At 44.3% G+C, this 18505-nt stretch overlaps 1 protein-coding gene across 3 annotated transcripts in view; it reads left to right on the plus strand.

Annotated features, from left to right (window-relative positions):
• Window positions 1-18505, plus strand: part of EDD1 (glycine-tRNA ligase) — a 218578-nt gene that overhangs the window by 126888 nt on the left and 73185 nt on the right. For all 3 annotated transcript variants that reach the window (XR_015690444.1, XM_087675465.1, XM_087675475.1), the window contains exon 15: window positions 6378-6479. Coding sequence is in view for 2 of the 3 variants with exons in the window: in XM_087675465.1 (XP_087531591.1) it covers window positions 6378-6479 (102 nt within the window). In the remaining variant the exon portion in view is untranslated. The remainder of the gene's footprint in view (window positions 1-6377; window positions 6480-18505) is intronic.

Here is an 18505-nt window from a genome sequence, read left to right on the forward strand (position 1 = left end):
GTTTAATGAGAATTGTTCGCAAACTACATTTTATACACATCAATGCTTGTGGTCCAATGCAAACATATTTTGCAACTACTTGTATTTCGTGAAAGTTGAATGGCTGCTATGGAATCTGTGTATGATGCTATTGTTAGAAATGGTACTTGATTCTTATGTGATTTGCCCATTGGCAAGAGGGCCATTGGCACGAAGTGGGTTTACAAGTTAAAGTGCAAACTAGATGATAGTATTGATCGATACAAAGCTAGACTTATAGCAAACGGTTACGCTCAACAGAAGGGCATTGATTTAAATGAGACCTTTTCTACTACTTGCCTTATGACAACTATTTGTAGTATCTATGGGTTACAGCTCATAATGGTTGGAATGTAATTAAGTTGGATATCAAAACTGCATTTCTAAATGATGCTTTATGTGAGGAAATATATGTTTTTCAGCCTCGTGATTTTAGGCAAAAGGGGCAAGAAATCAAAGTGTGCAGATTGAAAAACGCATTATGGTGTGAAGCAGGAACGTGGGGCTTGGTACATGGTTTTCAAACTAGTCCAACTGAGAGCACCTTATATGTTAGACACGAGGGTGACATGCCAAGGATGATTGTGGTTTATGTCGATGACATGCTGCTCACTGATTGAAATGAGATAGATATTGCTGATTTTAAGGCTGAGTTGAATTCAGCTTTTGACATGTCAGATTTGGGCCTCTTGCATCAATATTTGGGCATTCAATTCAAGTAGTGTGGTGGAGGTATTGCTTTGTGTCAAACAAAGTGTATTGAGACATCAGTGCAGAGGTCTGATCTTGAAGATTGCAAGCCTATTGCTACTCCTATGGAGACAAGCTTGAAGTTTAGCCTTCATGATGCCAGAGATAGTTTTCATGACTTGCTCTATCAATAAGCTGTGGGATGCTTGATTTATGTATGCATTATGAGGCGTGACATTCAATTTGCAGTCTCACAGATGAGCAAGTTTATGCGTAGCCCATGCACTAGTTGAAATGAGACAGATATTGCTGATTTTAAGGCTGAGTTGAATTCAGCTTTTGACATGTCAGATTTGGGCCTATTGTATCATTATTTGGGCATTCAGTTGAAGTAGTGTGGTGGAGGTATTGGTTTGTGTCAAACAAAGTGTATTGAGACATCTGTGCAAAGATTTGGTCTTGAAGATTGCAAGCCTATTGCTACTCTTATTGAGACAGGTTTGAAGTTTAGCCTTCATGATGCACAGCCTACGAAATGTGCCCAACTGCTCGATGAAGTTGGAAATTAATTGTAGACTGCATCGAGCTTTGCCGACTTGATAAATAGGAAATGCGTAATTGTTTCTTAGAGTACCAACTATACAATAGTAACCTGCCAATGCCTATCTATACAATAGTACTGACTATACAATAGTAATCTGCCAATGTGTAGCACCAGGGATGTGTGTAAAGCGTGCCAACCGAGAGACCCGGAACTGAATATATGTCCGTGTGTTACATAAATACAATAGACAGCCAACAACTTACGGAGAAAGAGAAGCATCAAGTGGATGTCCCGCATCCCTAAGTCTAAACTTGTGGGTTGTCTCAATTGGAGTAGAGATAGGTTTGCAGTCTTGTATCTGAAAACGCTCACGGAGCTGCCCAATGTACATAAAATGTCGCAAAATAATGCCCGCCTTAACTTTAGGAAGTTGTATGCAAAGACAGTAATGCAAGTGGCCAAGATCTCAGACATCAAAAGCATGCAACAATTCAGCCTTTAAGATTGCTATATGTGTCTCATGAGGTCTAGTCAACAACATATCATCCACGTAAAGAATGGGAATCAAAGGGTTATCTCCAACTTTGCAGACAATCAAAATGGGCAGCCAAAGCAATGATACTGCAAATGGTGGTCATACATGAAGTGGGTGCAAATGTCTCATCATAGTTAATCCCATGTTGTTCGGCCTACGCTTTGGCAACAAGATGTGCCTCTTAGTGATCAATGCTACCATTAGATGTGCATTTCAATTTGTAAACCCACTTTGTGTCTATAGCACGCTTACCATTATTCAAGTCACATAATCCCCATATACCAACAACCCCTATAGGTTGCTGAAATTGACCAAAATCGTGTGCACTTTGCTAAAACAATGGCAACAAATTGTCAACATGTCCATACGCCTCACATTGGGCCGAGTTTTGTAGTCCGTGAAGGGTTGACCAGTAAGTTCACCTAATAGTATATCCCTGCCACCAAAAATATATTTTGTGGAGAGTTGGTACAAGCGGTACCATGTACTTTTTGCATTGTAACCAGTGAAAATGCATTTGACAATCTTGTCTTGCTATTTATGTCTTTGTGGTTGTGGCATCAAAGCATATGCCAAATAACATAAGACATGAATGTGTAACACCATTGGTATTTGGCAATTCCAAGCCTCATAAGGTGTACATTTAGTCAAATGCTTTAGTGGGCGGTGATTTGGCACACATGCTACACACATAATAGCATTAAGACAAAATTTTGGGGGCAACTGTATGAAAGCATACAACGTGTAATGTCCATCAAAGTCCGATTCTTTATTTCAGCCACACAGTTTTGTTGAGGTTTGCAAGGTGCAACACATTGATGTTTAATGCCCCTTTCACCCAAAAAACTTAGAAACTCTCATGACATGTATTCCTCTCAATCTATATGGAGTGTAATCATTGTGCATCCATTGCCATTTTGAGCCAAGGCGAAGAAGGTTTTAAAAGATGCAAACACTTTTGATTTGTGCCTTAAAAGCATATGCCCAATAATGATAGGTCATGTCGTCAGTGAAGGTAACAAAATACAAGTATCTTTGATGGATTTGACACGCGTGGATCCACAAACATCAATATGCACAAGCTGTAATTTTTGATCAGCACGTATAGATGTACTTTTGGGAAATGAAGCATGATACATTAGGCCAAGTATACAACTTTCACATACGTTATGAGTAGGTGCTTTCAACAGAGGAGATAAAGCACCATATTCTTGATTCTCAAGCGAAATAAAGTGCCATAATTAAGATGACCAAATTGAGCATGCCATAACTTTGTGTCATCCATAATGGTGGCATGTAATGTATTCGTTGATGTTCTCCTCTCATATAGATGAAGCTGATATAGACCATTGTACTAAGTGCCAGTGACAATGAGGGCATCCCCATCACTAGAGTCATCCGTGTGGAATTTAACCACAAAACCAGCACATGCAATGGATGAAATGGAAAGCAAGTTTTTTTAATGCTAGGCACATATGAAACCTTTTAAAGCATGATAGTTATCCCATCTTTTGCAAGAATGGGAATTTGTCCAATGCCTTGGATTGCATATGAAGCATTATTTATACATACAATTGATCCTCCCCTTTTGTGCATTTGCATATGATGCAAACTAGTCACAACCATGTAGTACTGTTTTAGCCACTGATAAGCCATGTGCAAGAAAAGAAGGATTGTATGAACAATGCACAACAAAAACATAAGATTGTCCAAACTTGCTAAATCAACTGTTGTTGCTTTGTTTTGACTTGCCGAATTTTAGGGAACGGTCATGCCCACTTGCTTCCTTTTTTCACTTGCCATTTGCTTTTTGCATTCCTCAATAACATGCCCCTTTTTCTTGCAATAATTTAATCTCTTTTAGCATCCTTATCCTTGGTGATTGAAGAATCCGTGGAAGAAGCTGATTTGCCATTTGATGATTGTGCGAGAGCCCCAATTTTTGGGTCAATTTGCATGAGAAATTTGATAGGCAATAGGCGGTAGTAGATGTGATGGGTGGTAAGTGATTGATACCATGGGACTGTTTAGTGTGAAGTGCGTTGTTGGACAAACTGTGCGGTAGGGTAGGGAAGAGTGAGCTTTTGTTGTGAGCAAATTGCGTGGACTGAAGGGCAGAACTGAAAGAAATATTCAGCCCGACTAGAGCAGCAACCTGTATACCTGAGAGTAGCGAAGTGTAAGGCTTCATAGCGGTAGTGGCATTGGTGGTTCACAAGTTGAATGGTGGCGGTTGAAAAGAGGTATGGCTCTGATACCACTATTAGGTTAGGATTCAGTAGTACATATACACTTACACATATTCACAGTGAACAAGTGAACAACAAGAGAGAACAGTGTTGGGAGATCACATCCACTATGTGAGAATGATAATGAAATTGCATAGTTATTAGACTAGCACCTCAACTTGAGCAATGTTAGTTCATGTGTAGAATATGGTTGTATGTGTTGATTGGACTATGTTGTCCTTCATCGGGTAATATTAGTTTATGATTGTTTAATTTTCTAAATATGTTGATTGGACTATGCTATCCTTCATCGGGTAAGATCAGTCATGATTGTTCGGTTTGTGTTAAATTTAACCAAGGTATTGTTTTGTATAGGAAAAGGCTATCTAACCAAATTTCAAGGGTCATGTGATGGTGTATTGCCTTTATAGTTGTTCAAATAAATTTCTTGACCAAGTAAAGAGATTGTCGATATAATTGAGGACATGTGTATGTAGTTCTTGTATCAAAGCAAAGTTTTATGTATACATACAAATATACAACCACACACATGTGAGCATGCATATGTGTTGATATATATTCATGTATATGTGTAGGTGCGCGCACGCGCGTGTGTGTGCATACATATATACATACGTATATACATGCATATGTGTATGTGTATGTGCACATGTGGTACACATGCTTGTACTTATATCTATTGACATTATGTATGTGTTTATCTCCTTTAAATTCATTGTTTGATCATATGCTATGTTACTTGATTTTGTGCTTATGTTTGATTACGCACATGTGCATATATGCACATGTTATTCTGGTGAATATATGCACATTTGCATTATGTATATATGTGTTTGTGATTGCATTACTGTACCATTTCTTGTCTTGCTTTAAATTAGGCATATAGGATGATTAAATTATTTTTTAAGAAAGTCCGACAAAAAAACTAAAAAGCTCTGCGGTTCCACCAAGAAAATGGGAAAGCTAGGTAGGCTTTAATTAGAGTGATTACTGTGATTGTTTACAAAAAATGTTGACTGTACATATTCAATCCTTGGTGATAGCAAAGTATTCCAAGTGATTAATGGGTGACATTGGCGAAAGCTGTGTAAAGTTATGCTGGACAGGTAGTACTAGCGGGTGATTGGTGTCAGTTTGGGTTTAGGCCATTAATTGGGCCCTGAAAATGTTTAGTGTTGACATTGGGGACTTGGGACTAATTAACTAATTAATGCTATTTCTAGGACAATTAGTATTTGGGACAATCAAATGTTCCATGGGGGTTAGGACATTAAGGTGAATGGGCACCAATGAGTGATTGGACATGGACAAATCAATAATTAATTTAAATTAATTAATGCTAGTGCTAAGCCAATTAATGTGTGAGGTAATTAAATGTTCCATGGGGGTTAGCACATTAAAGGTGTATGAGCACTAGTGTGTTATTGGGCATGGACAAAGAAATGATTAATCTTAGTTCTAGGCCAATTAACGTCTGGATAATTAAATATTCCATGGGGGTTAGCACATTAAAGGTGAATGGGCACAAGCGTGTTATTGGGTAGGGACAAAGGACGTTGGTGCCCATTCACCGTTAAAAGGACGATGGTGCTCATTCATCATTAATGTGCTAACCCACATAGAAACATTTAGCTGTCCAGAACATAAATTGGCCTAGGACTAGGATTAATTAATTAATGCCTAGTCCCCAATGTCACCATTCAATATTGTAATGGCCCAACTAATTGCCTAGACCCAAACTAACACCAAGCACCCATAATTGCTTGTCTAGTGTAACTCTACACAACTTTTGCCAATGTCACCCACACTGCACACTTTGCTTAAGGCTGTCACGGTACAACTTAATAATGCCAAAGGTAAGCACTTAACTCACTTCCATAGGACAATGGATTTGTCACATGCCATCATACATGGATACACACTTGTCACATATTCTTTGATGCACCATTGGGCACATCCATACTCGATCATATTAGCTATGGACAAAGATAAGGCAATACGAGGGTATCATGCTTGTGGACACCAATCGGTTAGAGGAGCATTGCATATGCCATTGCATCATCTACTATGAGAGTAGAGGGAGACATCACAATTTGTTTTGAGAGTGTTTTGGGCCATTAGGTAAGAGTCCTGGAGTATCAGGACTAGAGGTGCCTAGGATTGTTCTTGCTTGATCTCCTATGTCTTTCTTGTATCTAATAGGTGTTAAAAATTATGTTCCAAAATTGAAACATTGAGCACTCATGCTAATTTTTAGTCCTATTGATAGAGTGCTCCACTCTAACGAGGGAGAAGCTAGCTTGGACACTCCAAAGTTTCCATTCTTTTGTCTCTTTGACAGGTGATTATTGAGAATCTTGAACCCTTACAAAAAGAATTGAATAGAGAAGTTAGAGGACCACGCGTCAAGTCTGCTTACACCGAGATTGGACATCCCTCAAGGGTATGAGTTGTTGTGAGTGAATAAAAATGTAGACCTTGACTTATTGCTTTGTTGTTGCAATAATGCTTTCAATTTGTTCTTGTTTCGAAAAAGGAACTGCTTTGCTCCCTAAGGTCCAAAACAGCTTTTGGATCTAATGAAAAAGAAAATGCCTTTTTTACGAAAGCTTGTTGTCTCTTGGTGGTGGCATGATTAGGAGATCTATACTTCCACTGCAGAACATGAATTGTTTTGTTATTGCACTTTTGAAAGCATTTTGGCAGGATATTATTCTCTGTTAGCATAGTGTACAATGAATGCCATGCAGTATGCAATTTATGACAATCAGGTTTTTTGTGGTCATTTTGATGCTCCGACTTTGTTTGGGCTGTTGTACAATGAGACTGTAGAGTGGTAGCCTTAGGGTATGGCTCTGCATTGAGAGCCATGGACAGTTTGACCTCCATATAACAGGTTCTCTTGATTAGCACATTACTTCCATGGCAAACCCCAATGTTGGGCTTGTACATGTTCAGGCAAACTGTTACCTGTATATACTATCTGAAAGATTTACTCGATAGAGTCCGAGCACAGTGACCATTTTGACAGGTTTCGACCAGTTTCAACAGAGTTAGCTTCCTCAGTTTTGTTGAATTCCATCAATGCTGCTATTTAAAGCTTTCCAAGAATGACTTTTAGAGATTTAGTTCCAACTTCTGCAGTTTGAGATGTAGAGAACCCATGTTCTCTCAGACATGCTTCAGTCAGCACATTGAGTCCTTTAGTTGTAATATTGTTGCTAACTTATGTTATAGGACATAGGATCAGTTCATGAGATTTTAGCAATGGCCCATTCAAGAATAGGGTTTTGTTTACAAGAAAATATAATTCTATTAGAAAACACTTCACTGATGGATATCACTTATGTAAAAATGCAATACAAACGAAGTCCTCCAATATGTGGAAGTAAACATAGGGATCTACCAGATCCTAGCCCATCATTAAGGACTTGATTTTGCATGGATTCTTAGTACAAGATTTATAATAGAAAATGATTGCTCATGAACAGCACATATGATTTAGAATCGCAAAGCGCAGACAATGACCTCTTTTTACCTGGTCAGCACTAAAAGCCTTAATCTAGCATGCTCAAAAAGTTTTACACATTCCAAATTAAAAAAAGAGAATATTGAAAAATGATAAAGCACTCACATAAGAGACACACACACACACTGCATATACGACTGCCCTACACCTCAAAGGTAGCGAGGGGAAATCTGAGGCTGGCCTTTCATGGTACAATTGAGACTATGTTATGACTCAAGGGACAAGTGCATGTGAACATTCAAGTAAGAGGATAGTCTGGGGAGTTAATACTTTTTGCATCTTTGGCAAGTGATGGGTCTGTATCACTTTTATATGTGAGAAAACAGGACCAGCAATGGAGGAGAGAGAAACAAGACAGTGACAGTGAGTGACCTGTAGCAAGAGAGTATAGTGTACTTGCTGAACTGATCTAAAAGAGTGAAAGTACAACCTAGTTTAGGTCATGGGTTAACCTAACCCGCCTTCCTCCAACCTAGAGTTAGGCTAACTTAATCTCTAAAGACACTATGTACACACACTACATTGACACTTGAAGATGTGTCCCACCACAAGAAATACATTGGGCACTGCCCAAAATTACCACATTCTAACACCCCCTTGCAGTGCCAATGTCATGAAGTACAAGGATACATACATGAAGTACAAGCTGCTCTCTCCTTCTGTTTAGCATCTCTCTTTGACATAATGGTAATGCACCTCAATGTGTTTCATGTGAGCATGAAACACGAGATTAGGTGCTATTGCAATTTCTTTGATTGTCAAAAAGAATTGGTGTAGGACCCTCCAATGGTAGATGTAGATCAGCCAACAATCTAGTCCGTCAAACACATTCCATTGTTGCTGTGAAGTTACATTGTATTCATAGTTGTTAGGTATGAAAGGTACGATACGGTACGGTATGACAAAATGGTACCTTAAGATTTTATAAGTTATCGTACGATATTAGTAAGAAAAAAAATAACTTGATTATTTTGGACTAAAGATAATAGAATGGATGTTCAAAGTCTAAATAGCAATGCTATTAAAGTATATAAGATGAATATTTAAGGGTAACATGCCAAAACCTCATGCCACATACTAAACGTGCGCTACTCTTACCTACAAGTTACAAGTACATAGACGAGAGTGCATACATCATACACCAAGGATCATACAAATAAGAGTACGCTTGAGAGAGAGAGAGAGAGAGAGAGAGAGAGAGAGAGAGAGAGAGAGAGAGAGAGAGAGAGAGAGAGAGGTATATTAACGTCTACAACAGGCCAAGTTGGCCTATGAGAGCAAAACGTTGTATACAAAATGTCTGGGAGATTTCAAAAGTCCCAGTGAAGCTAACGTTTATGCTATATTGAACTAAATTGAGTGGGTACAAAATGATATCTAGATTGGATACAGTCTAGAGGTACTCCCATTGCGGTGTGGAACTGCTCCTGGAGTGTTCATCCTAGGATGTCCCACATGGGTCGGTCTAACATGGAGAGACTAAAGCAGCGGGGCACAGCCCTCCGGTGGTGGCGTAGTATCCTTTGTATCTGCGACATGTGTCTTCTGCGGGGACGGGGGCCGGTGGGGCGTGGGCGCCGGGCTTTGCCTCTCACTGTGGCTATTTCTAAGGTGGTCCCCCGGGGTTGGGAGGCGGGTGGGGCTGGTGGGGGCTCGGTGGTGGGGAGGGTAGCTGGTATTTGGTAGAATTCGTTGAGTGTGCATTGATTGGTGGCTCCTTGTCTTTGCTCCGTGGTTCGTAGGAGGTGGTCTTTGTGGCGTCGAATTTCCAGTAGAAAGAGCCCCAGGCATCTCTGGTCTTTGAATTCCATCGCCTTGGAGAGTGGTCCGAATCCTTCGCTGAATAGGCAGTGGAAGCGTCCCCGGATTTCATAGTACACTGGGCATCTACTACAGATATAGTGTTCCTCTGTCTCTGGCTCGAGATGGCAGAGCTGACAGATTCGGTCTTCTGGGGGGAGGGGGTTGGCCTTGTATCTGCCCGTTTTGACCCGTAGTTGGTGTGAGGACGTGCGGATCTGTCCGATGGCACTTCTGACCCCGTGGGACAGGTGTGTGTCCATGTAGCTTGGGCGGGTAATGAAGCCATCTGGGGAGATGTGCAGGAAGTGCTCTCGGTAGAAAGCCTTCTTGGTTCCTAGTTCCGACGTGGCAGTCACCCATGTCCTGGCGGTGTCTGTTTGGATGATATCCATTTTGATGATTCGATTCACCTCCTCTCGGCTGAGCTCCAGGTGTGGGCAGTCTAGACTGTATTGTAGTGGGGGGAGGTGGTCCATGTGGAGGCCATAGAGCCGTAGCCAAGTCTCTATTCGGGCATACCAACACTCAGGCCATAGAGCTGTTTGGATGACTCCAGGGCGATTCTGGGATACTTGTGACGGGGCAGGTCCCATATTCGGTGCAAGAAGGTCACGGTCTGGAAGAGGGCCTCAGCCACGAGGGGCGGTGCCCCCAGCTCTGCGCGGATGATCTTGTGCGGTACGGAGGGCTTGCTTTGGATCATCCGTGAGATCATAAGTATTAAGGGTCTCTCCATCTGCTCCCATCCCTCATAGGTGGCCTTCTCCGTAGGCAGTGGCTGGTTCTGTGGGGCCCTCCACGTGTGGTAAAGACTTGACCCCCATATGGGAGCCCTGTATAGGAGGGCTGGTGTGACCAAGGTGTCAAAAAGCCAGAGCTTTGTCCGGGGTTCTTGGAACTGTATGCGGGCACATTGGTTCTCCATTGACCCGAGGGCTGCTTAGCCTCGCATTAGTCTTCCGTGTGATCTGCCCTCCTCTATGATGGCTCTCAGTGTGAGGATATGGTCAAGGGTGCAGAAACCCCTCCTAAACCTTGCTTGTCCTGCCGCTCGATGTCGGTGTTGCTCTGCCCACTTGCTCAGCTCGTGGTCCAGTATGGATCCATAGAGCTTGGCTAGTACATGGCCAACCATGATTGTTCGGTAGTTCGTGGGAACCATGGGGTCTCTGGTCTTCAGGATAGGTACTATGGTGTTGGCTGATCAGCTGGTAGTGAAGCCTTCGCATAGGGCTCTGTTGAACATGTGTGCTAGCAGAGGTACCAGTATGTCTCTTGCATGGGTCAAATGCTCTGCTACCAAGCCTTCATGGTCTTGGGCACGGCCATTTTGGAGTCTATCAATGGTGTCTTGAACCTGCCCCGTGCTAAAGAATGTGGATGATCTGGGTCTGCTCCCTGGGGGCCGGGGTAGCTGGGGCTGCTTGGGTACTCGGTATAGTGAGGTTGCATATGCGTGCCAAGTGTCCGGGGAGGTGATGGGTGTCTGGGCTTGGGGTTCCCGAAACGCCTTCCATGCCTCTCTGCTGTCCTGACCTAAGAATAGCTGGTAGAATTTGTGTTCCACTTTGGAGAGGTAGGCTCGTTTCTTCCGTCGCACTAGACGACGGAAGATCAAGCGTGCTTGTTTATGCGTGTGTACTCCCTGTGCTTCGTCCTGTTAAAGACGGAGCCGGGTTTCCTTGCACTCTGCATCGTACCAGCTATTTTGTGGGACCTTCTTGTTCAGAGGGGTGGAGTGGGGGAATGTGTGGGGTAGTATTCGGCAGCCGAGGTGTGTAGTGTGCCCGCCAACTGTGCTGTGACCTCCTCCAGGGGTGCGTGGGGGTCCATTTCGTGCAGGCTCCAGTAGAGATGGTCGGAGTATGTGCTCGCCGTTAGCTTGGTAAAGTGGTACCTGGGGAATCTTGGGGGGGGGGGGGGGTTTGCTTGCTAGGGGGATTAGGTCATACTTGCAGGTTATGTCAAACTGCAGGTAGGCATGATCGGCAGTCATTGCGAGTGGGCGAGGTGATATTTTAAAGGACTGGATGTCGGGGATAAGTGATAGAGGGCCGAGGATATAGTCCAATGTGCTTGCTTCCAGTTTCTGTGTGGGAGCTCCATGTGCCCCCGGTCCCGTGCAATTGGCCGCGTGCTTGTGTAGGAACCATGTGAGGGCCTCCGACCCGGGCCATCTGTCGAGACTGTTGAGGATGGCTAGTCCGTGTGCCCCCCCTAACGCCAGTAGGTGTTCACCATATTCGGTGCATTCGGCGATGTCCTGTGATGCCCGGTTGAGTCCTATCTCCTCCGGTGCGATCTCTTTGTACATGTGGTCTTCGCTCTCGAAGAAGGGGGTCTGCCTCTGTGCTGTGGGTGCGTTGAAGTCTCCGGCCAACATGACATCCCCCAAGCTGGAGTAGTGCATGATATCTTCGTACAGTGGTAGGTATGGTGACTCACCCTTCGGTGATGCGTATGGGGAGTGTGTTCGTGGGAAATAGCACACCGCCATGTATATGTCTCGGGGGCGATCTGTGTGTATCTGGATCCACATGAACCGGGCTTCCTCATCTTTCCGCATGACTTGCATTGTGGGCTGTAACTCCTCCCTGTACAACACAGCCACCCCTCCGGACCCTCGGGTCCCTCCTTTTGTTCGGGCTCTAGGGCGGCATGCCGTCTCCCATCTATATCCGCTCACTTCCGGTAAGTAGGTGCCTGGGCTTTGGTGGGTTTCCGTGTAGAGGACGATGTCCTTGCCGGTGAAGGTCTCCTGGAATAATCATGCATCTGTTTTCATAGCTCCGTTGCAGTTCCACACTGCAAACCTCAGGTGGGTCTCATAGGCCGTGCCCCGTCATTGGCGTTTATCTGTGATGATGACACGACCATCTTTGTATACTGCCCATTTTCCCGCTTTGCGAGCCTCTTGGATCTGTGGCATACATTCTTTATGGTGTGCCACCTGTGCGGGTGTGAGGTCATCCTCTAGGTAGACTTTTTCCCCTTTTAGAGCTGTCCTTTTGGAGAGGAAGGCTCGTCTTGATTCTAGATTGGCAAATTTGAGGATAAGAGGGTTTCCCTTGGTGAGGTCTTTCCCTACGCGCCATGCATTCTCCACTATTTGAGGGTCCGCTACTCCCAGCTTTTCACAGATTTGTTTGGCATCTGCCAGGGGGCTATCCCCTTCCTTCCATCCGACTACCCCGATGTGGAGTGCTCTAAGCTTTCTCCTTTTCTCCTCCTCTAGTGCTGCGTTCACAAACTCCTCCTTCTTTGTTGGTGACTTCTTTGCTATCTCAATCCATTTGGAGTTCTCGGCCGCTTCGGCTTGTGCTTGTTTCACTATATTCGCCCATGTGTTGAGCTCCTTTGTTACTTGTGTCTTCAGCTCGTTGATCTGGGTTTGCACCTTGGTGGGCGTTGTTTTGGTGATTTCTCCTTCCTCCTTCTTGAGTAGCTCCAACTGGTTTCTATATTCATCGAGCTCGTGCCTCAGTTCTTCGATCACCCTGTTTCTCTCCTGGAGGGACGTTTCAATGCCCACCTTCCAGGAAGTGAAGTGTGATGCGATCTCGGCGTAGATTTTGTTCGTCCAGTCTTGCACTTTCGTGCTTATTTCCTCCTTGATTTGGTGTGCAGTTTCTGCGCACATTGCTGCCATGATTTCCTTGATGTTGCTGATGTCTTGCTCATGCGCCTTGCATACATCTCGGAGGGCCTCCATGCCTTTCCTTGTATGGTAGTCTGTTACCTTGTCAATGCTGCTCCAAATCGCTGAGTATTTCTCATTTTTCTCCCCTCTTGTGCGGTTGCCTGACTGGTGACGGGGATGTCTTGCTCCAGCCCATCCCTTCCTCGCGGTTCCTGGGCTTGCTCAGGGGATGTGTGCATCTGGCCTCATTGTGGTGGCGGATGCGTGATGGGCGGTGGTGGGAGGTGGCTGAGAATTCGGGTGGTGTGATATGGGTGCCGAGTCCGGGGCGCGAGGGAGGCCTGTAGCAGGCCGGGGGAGATGCGGCCGGCTGCTATGAAGACTGTATTGTCCTAGCTGTGTCTGTCTGGATGATATCCATTCTAATGATGCGATTCACCTCCTCTCGGCTGCTAGGAAGAGAGGAGAGATTAATCAGAAGATTATTTTCTAGACCTTCTTGGTTCTTCTCCTTGACCTTCTACGAAGTTACTCATGCACGCTCAGTTTTCTATGATTTGGTCCGCAATCAGGTTCCACATGACATGCAGACTACTTTGGAGACAGATATTTGTGAGGCGGAGGATATGGGCGTTTTTTACACCTGCCCAAGGATAAAAGTCCCGGTTGGGATGGTCTCACCAATGAATTTCTTGAGGTTTTTGCTACTCAACTGGTGAAACCATTGACGATTATCTTTCAACAGGTTTGGGAAACGGGGTTCATCCCTTCTCATGGAAAGAAGGTCTTATCAAACTGCTTCCAAAAGTTCCTTCACCGTCAATGTTGAAACATTGGAGACCAATTTCTTTGATGGGTTCGATGTATAAAATCTTTTCCAAAGTGATGGCGAATCGGCTCCACAACCATCTTCCGGCCATTGTGCATCCTCTTCTATATGGCTCCATTAAGGGCCAAAACATTTTGCATAATATCTTAAATTTGCAAATGGCTATTGACTATGCAAGGCACTCTAATCAGGAAGTGGTATTGATTCAATTGGACCTGGAAAAGGCTTTTGATTATTTAGACTCGTCTTTCATTACAGAACTTATGTCTACTATGGGCTTTGGTACTCAGATGTCTCGCTTGATCTACACCATTAGTGTTGCGGCTTCTTCGCGAGTTATGCTTAATGGCGGTGTTACCGAGCCATTTGTCCTTGCACGCTCTGTGAGACAGGGTTGCCCTTTGAGTCCTCTCTTCTTTGCCCTTGCGACTCATCTGTTTCTTTCAATGTTATATTCTATGGCAGCTTCGACTCAGTTGGCTGGATTGTCTTTTCCTTTTGGACAGCACTTCATTAGTCAATCTTTGGCTGATGACAGCTTTATGATTTTGCGTGCGGACAAGGATAATCTTCGCAAAGCATTAGATGTTTGGACGCTCTTTGGTCAAGCGTGTGGTCTTCATATCAATGCTTTCAAATAATCCATTCTCAGTTGCACGGAGTCAGATTTACAGTCATTGGGTTGGAAGGAATTGGTTGTTCCCCGTGGTTCCATTGTCAGGCATCTTGGGTATCCTTTGGGTGTTGATGTTCGGCCAAAGCAACTACCAGAGTGGATTTTACAAAAACTGGCAGCCAAGTTTCTGTATTGGAAGTCGCAGGCTTGGCCCTTCCATGTTCGCCTCAAAGTGGCTCAAACAATTATGTTGCCAATGCTCACATATTTCTTGCCATTGCTGCCTTGGACTACTACTACTTTGAATGCTCTTACTCAGTACATTCGTTTCATGTTATGGAAAAATGACTCCTTGCATGCAGGCATTTCATGGATTTCTTGGTCGCATGTATGTACCCCCAAACGCATGGGTGGTGGGGCTATTTTGGATGCCGAAACTCATATGCTGACACTTCGTTGGTCTGTTTTTCGTGCCATGTCCCGTTATTTTCTTAAGGATCACGGGCTTGTGCATGGTAATATCCAAATTTGTAGCTCCTGGTGGCATGTTCTGAATGCAGACTCTCGGTTTTCTAGTCCTTCATCATCTCTGCTTGCTCATTTGGTATGTTCCTAGAAGTTGGTTCTCAGAAGGCTCAGTGGCATCTAGCGCAGGACCGCTTGCATACTAACTCTTTTCAACTGGAATTGTTGGCAGCCTCGCGATTACTTATTTGGAACGGCAAACATGAGCTCAGACCAAAATTTAACCGCATGGCACGTTTGGGCTTGACTTCAGTTGCACATGCCACCCTTGCCATTCGCAATGTGTTGATATCGTTTCGTACAGCTAGGAGGCTTTTCAGAATTTCTCGTGGATACCGTGATTTATGGGAACAGCTTTTGCTAGTGTTCCACAGCAGGCAACCGTTTACTGCCCTTTCTTTGGATCGTCCTTGGCAGGATTGGGACCTTGCAGGTCGGTTGAATTTAGAAGAGGCCTCAGCTAACCAGGTGTATTATTTTCTGATTAAAGATCATCAATGGCTGGTTACTAAAGCTAATACTATATGGGGATTGCGTAAATCTCAGTCATGGTGGAAGGCCACTGTGATGGAGCGCTGGTCTTTCTCTTGCTTTAGCCCTTTCCAAGTGTCGAATCTCTAACGGCAATTGTTTCTTTTGTACCACCAGTGTGGAATCGGCTCGTCATCGATTTATTTCTTGCCCTTTCGCTAAGAATATCTGGTCACTCTTGTCAGCGGTTTGGCGAGCAGTGGTTGGTTTCTCGCTAAGCCCTTTTGATTAGGTTTTTGTACGGCCCAAATACCCCACACTGGCACAGTCGCATATGAAGATCTTGTTTCACTTTGTTAGATACTGGGGCTGCTGGCACAATTGGACCACTGGGAATGCCTTTCTTTTTTATTCGGCCTCTAATGTTCCGGGACATATTGCGAGGCTTAAAGGTCTCTTGCATTGGCCGATAGATCTCCTTCGCCACTCTGACTTACTCCCTCGGGAGGACTTGCTTCCGTGGCATATGGCAATTTCCTTTACGTCTTTGCCATGACTTTTGTAACTCGATGGCTTAGAGCCATCGTGTATCTTGTAATCATGCATTTTTGTACCTTTTTTTCATAATTAATACAATTACCTTTTACGAGAGAGAGAGAGAGAGAGAGAGAGAGAGAGAGAGAGAGAGAGAGAGAGAGAGAGAGAGATCAGTCTATTCGCTTCATGCTATGGAAGAAGGACTCATTGCATGCAGGCATTTCCTGGATCTCCTGGCCGCATGCGTGCACCCCCAAACGCATGGGTGGCGGAGCTATTTTAGATGCCCATACTCACATGCAGGCACTTTGTTGGTCCCTTTTCCGCGCCATGTGCTCGGATGATCATCATCCGTGGGTCGTTATCGCCCGGTATTTCCTCGACGGCCAGGGGCTTCGGCATGGCAATATTCAACTCCGGAGTTCTTGGTGGCACGTTCTGAATGCGGATTCGCAGTTTTCCAGTTCTTCTTCCTCGCTGCTTACTCATTTGGTGTCTTCCTGGCAACACGTTCTTCAAAAGGCTCAGTGGCACCCTCCGGAGGATCGATTGGCTACTAACTCTTTTCAATTGGAATTACTGGCAGTCTCACGTTTACTTTCGTGGGAAGGTAAACATGAGCTTAGACCACAATTCAACCGAATGGCACGTTTGGGCTTGTCTTCGGTTGCGGATGCCACCCTTGCCAGTCGCAATGTGCTTCTATCGTTTCGTACTGCTAGGCGGCTTTTCAGGATCCCTCGTGGATATAGGCCTTTATGGGAACAGCTATTGACGGTGATCCAGAGCAGACAACCCTTTCGCGCTCTTGTTTCGGATCATCCCTGGCAGGATTGGGACCTTCAAGGCCGGCTGCATTTGAGCAAAGCTTCTGCCAACCAAGTGTATCATCTTCTGATTAAAGATAATCAATGGCTAGTTACTAAAGCGAATGCTTTATGGGGATTGCGCAAATCCCGGTCATGGTGGAGGGTAACCTGTGATGGAGGGCTGGGACAACAAGACACCCTTTAAATACAAAGTCTTTCTTTGGCGAGTGATGATTGGGGGTCTTCCGCTTGCTTCAGCTCTTTCCAAGCGACGAATCTCCAATGGCACTTGTTTCTTTTGTACCACTACTATGGAATCCGCCCGCCACCGATTTATTTCTTGCCCCGTCGCTAAGAAAGTCTAGTTATTTTTGTCGGCCGTTTGGCGAGGGGTGGTTGGTATCACACTGCGCCCCTTTGATTGGGTTTTGGGCCAGCCCAAATACCCTACTCCCGCACAGCCACATATGAAGCTCATGTATCACTTTCTTCGATACTGGGGCTGTTGGCATAACTGGACCATTCGGAATGCGTTTCTGTTTGACTCCGCCCATAATGTTCAGCGGCATATTGTAAGGCTTAAGGGCCTCTTGTATTGGCAGTTAGCTCTTCTTCATCGTTCTGATGTGCTCTCTACGGAGGACTTCCGTCCTTGGCATATGGCAATTTCCTCCGCATCCTTGCCATGAAATTGTAACTTGTAGTACTTAGCACCTCTTCGCATGATGGCTTGGATTGTCGTCATGTATCTTGTAATCAAGTAATCTTGTATTTTTTTCGTAATTAATACAATTACCTTTTACGAAAAAAAAAAGAGAGAGAGAGAGAGAGATTCATCATCTAGGGTGTCACCAGTAGCGAACGAACCAAAGCCAGTAAGTCCTCCGCTGCATAAAAGGTGCAATGGGTTGTGCAAGTATCTCAAGCTGGAGCCAAGGGATATTGCTGGAAGACTTTCATTTCTAGCATCTCAGGAAGAAAATCATCATCCTGCATGATGTACATTCGGTCCAACTGCGACCATGTAGTTGCATACTGTGCGGAATGGAAAGTAAACCCTGTGTAGAAGAAGGGTGTAGCCAAGACCATAGATCTTGCTTAAGTACCACAGGAGCAAAGGCATTCCACACTCGACTTTCCGGAGCAACCATCACCGAGTGCCCTGAAGTGGATTGCGAAGAGTCCACACACATATTGAAATCCCCCATCAAAAAACCCCTTCTGCCAAGTGACATGGAGCTCTGTAGACTCTTCCAAAGATCCCGTCGGTATAAAGGGTTATTCGGAGCATAGAGGCACAACAACCATAAGATTCCTCCTTCAAATAAAATTTCAATTACCACAAAGCGGCCTGTACATCATTTTTAATAAGAACAGGCTGATATTTTTGATAGATAGTCATTAGCACACGAGAATAATGCATAGCATGTGTCCCTACATAAAACAAGCGAAACCCATGGCAATCCACAACTTTTCCTGCTTCACCATGACTCTTGTGCTCAACCGCACACAAGACATCCCACTGATTCTCATGCAAGAGAGTCCACATGGCATGTTGCTTATGGCGAGAACAAAGGCCTCGTACATTTCACATGGCTATCTTCATATATCTTCAAAAAGAAAATCAGGAACGAGGCACCGCTTGCCTCGATTTAACCTTTTCTGCTAGAATGTCAAGGACACCTTCATCCAGAAAATCAGCTAATACTA

Source organism: Lygodium microphyllum, chromosome 1 (assembly GCF_053477565.2).
Source record: "Lygodium microphyllum isolate KBCC chromosome 1, Lygodium_microphyllum_v1.1.10, whole genome shotgun sequence".
Lineage (NCBI taxonomy): Eukaryota > Viridiplantae > Streptophyta > Polypodiopsida > Schizaeales > Lygodiaceae > Lygodium > Lygodium microphyllum.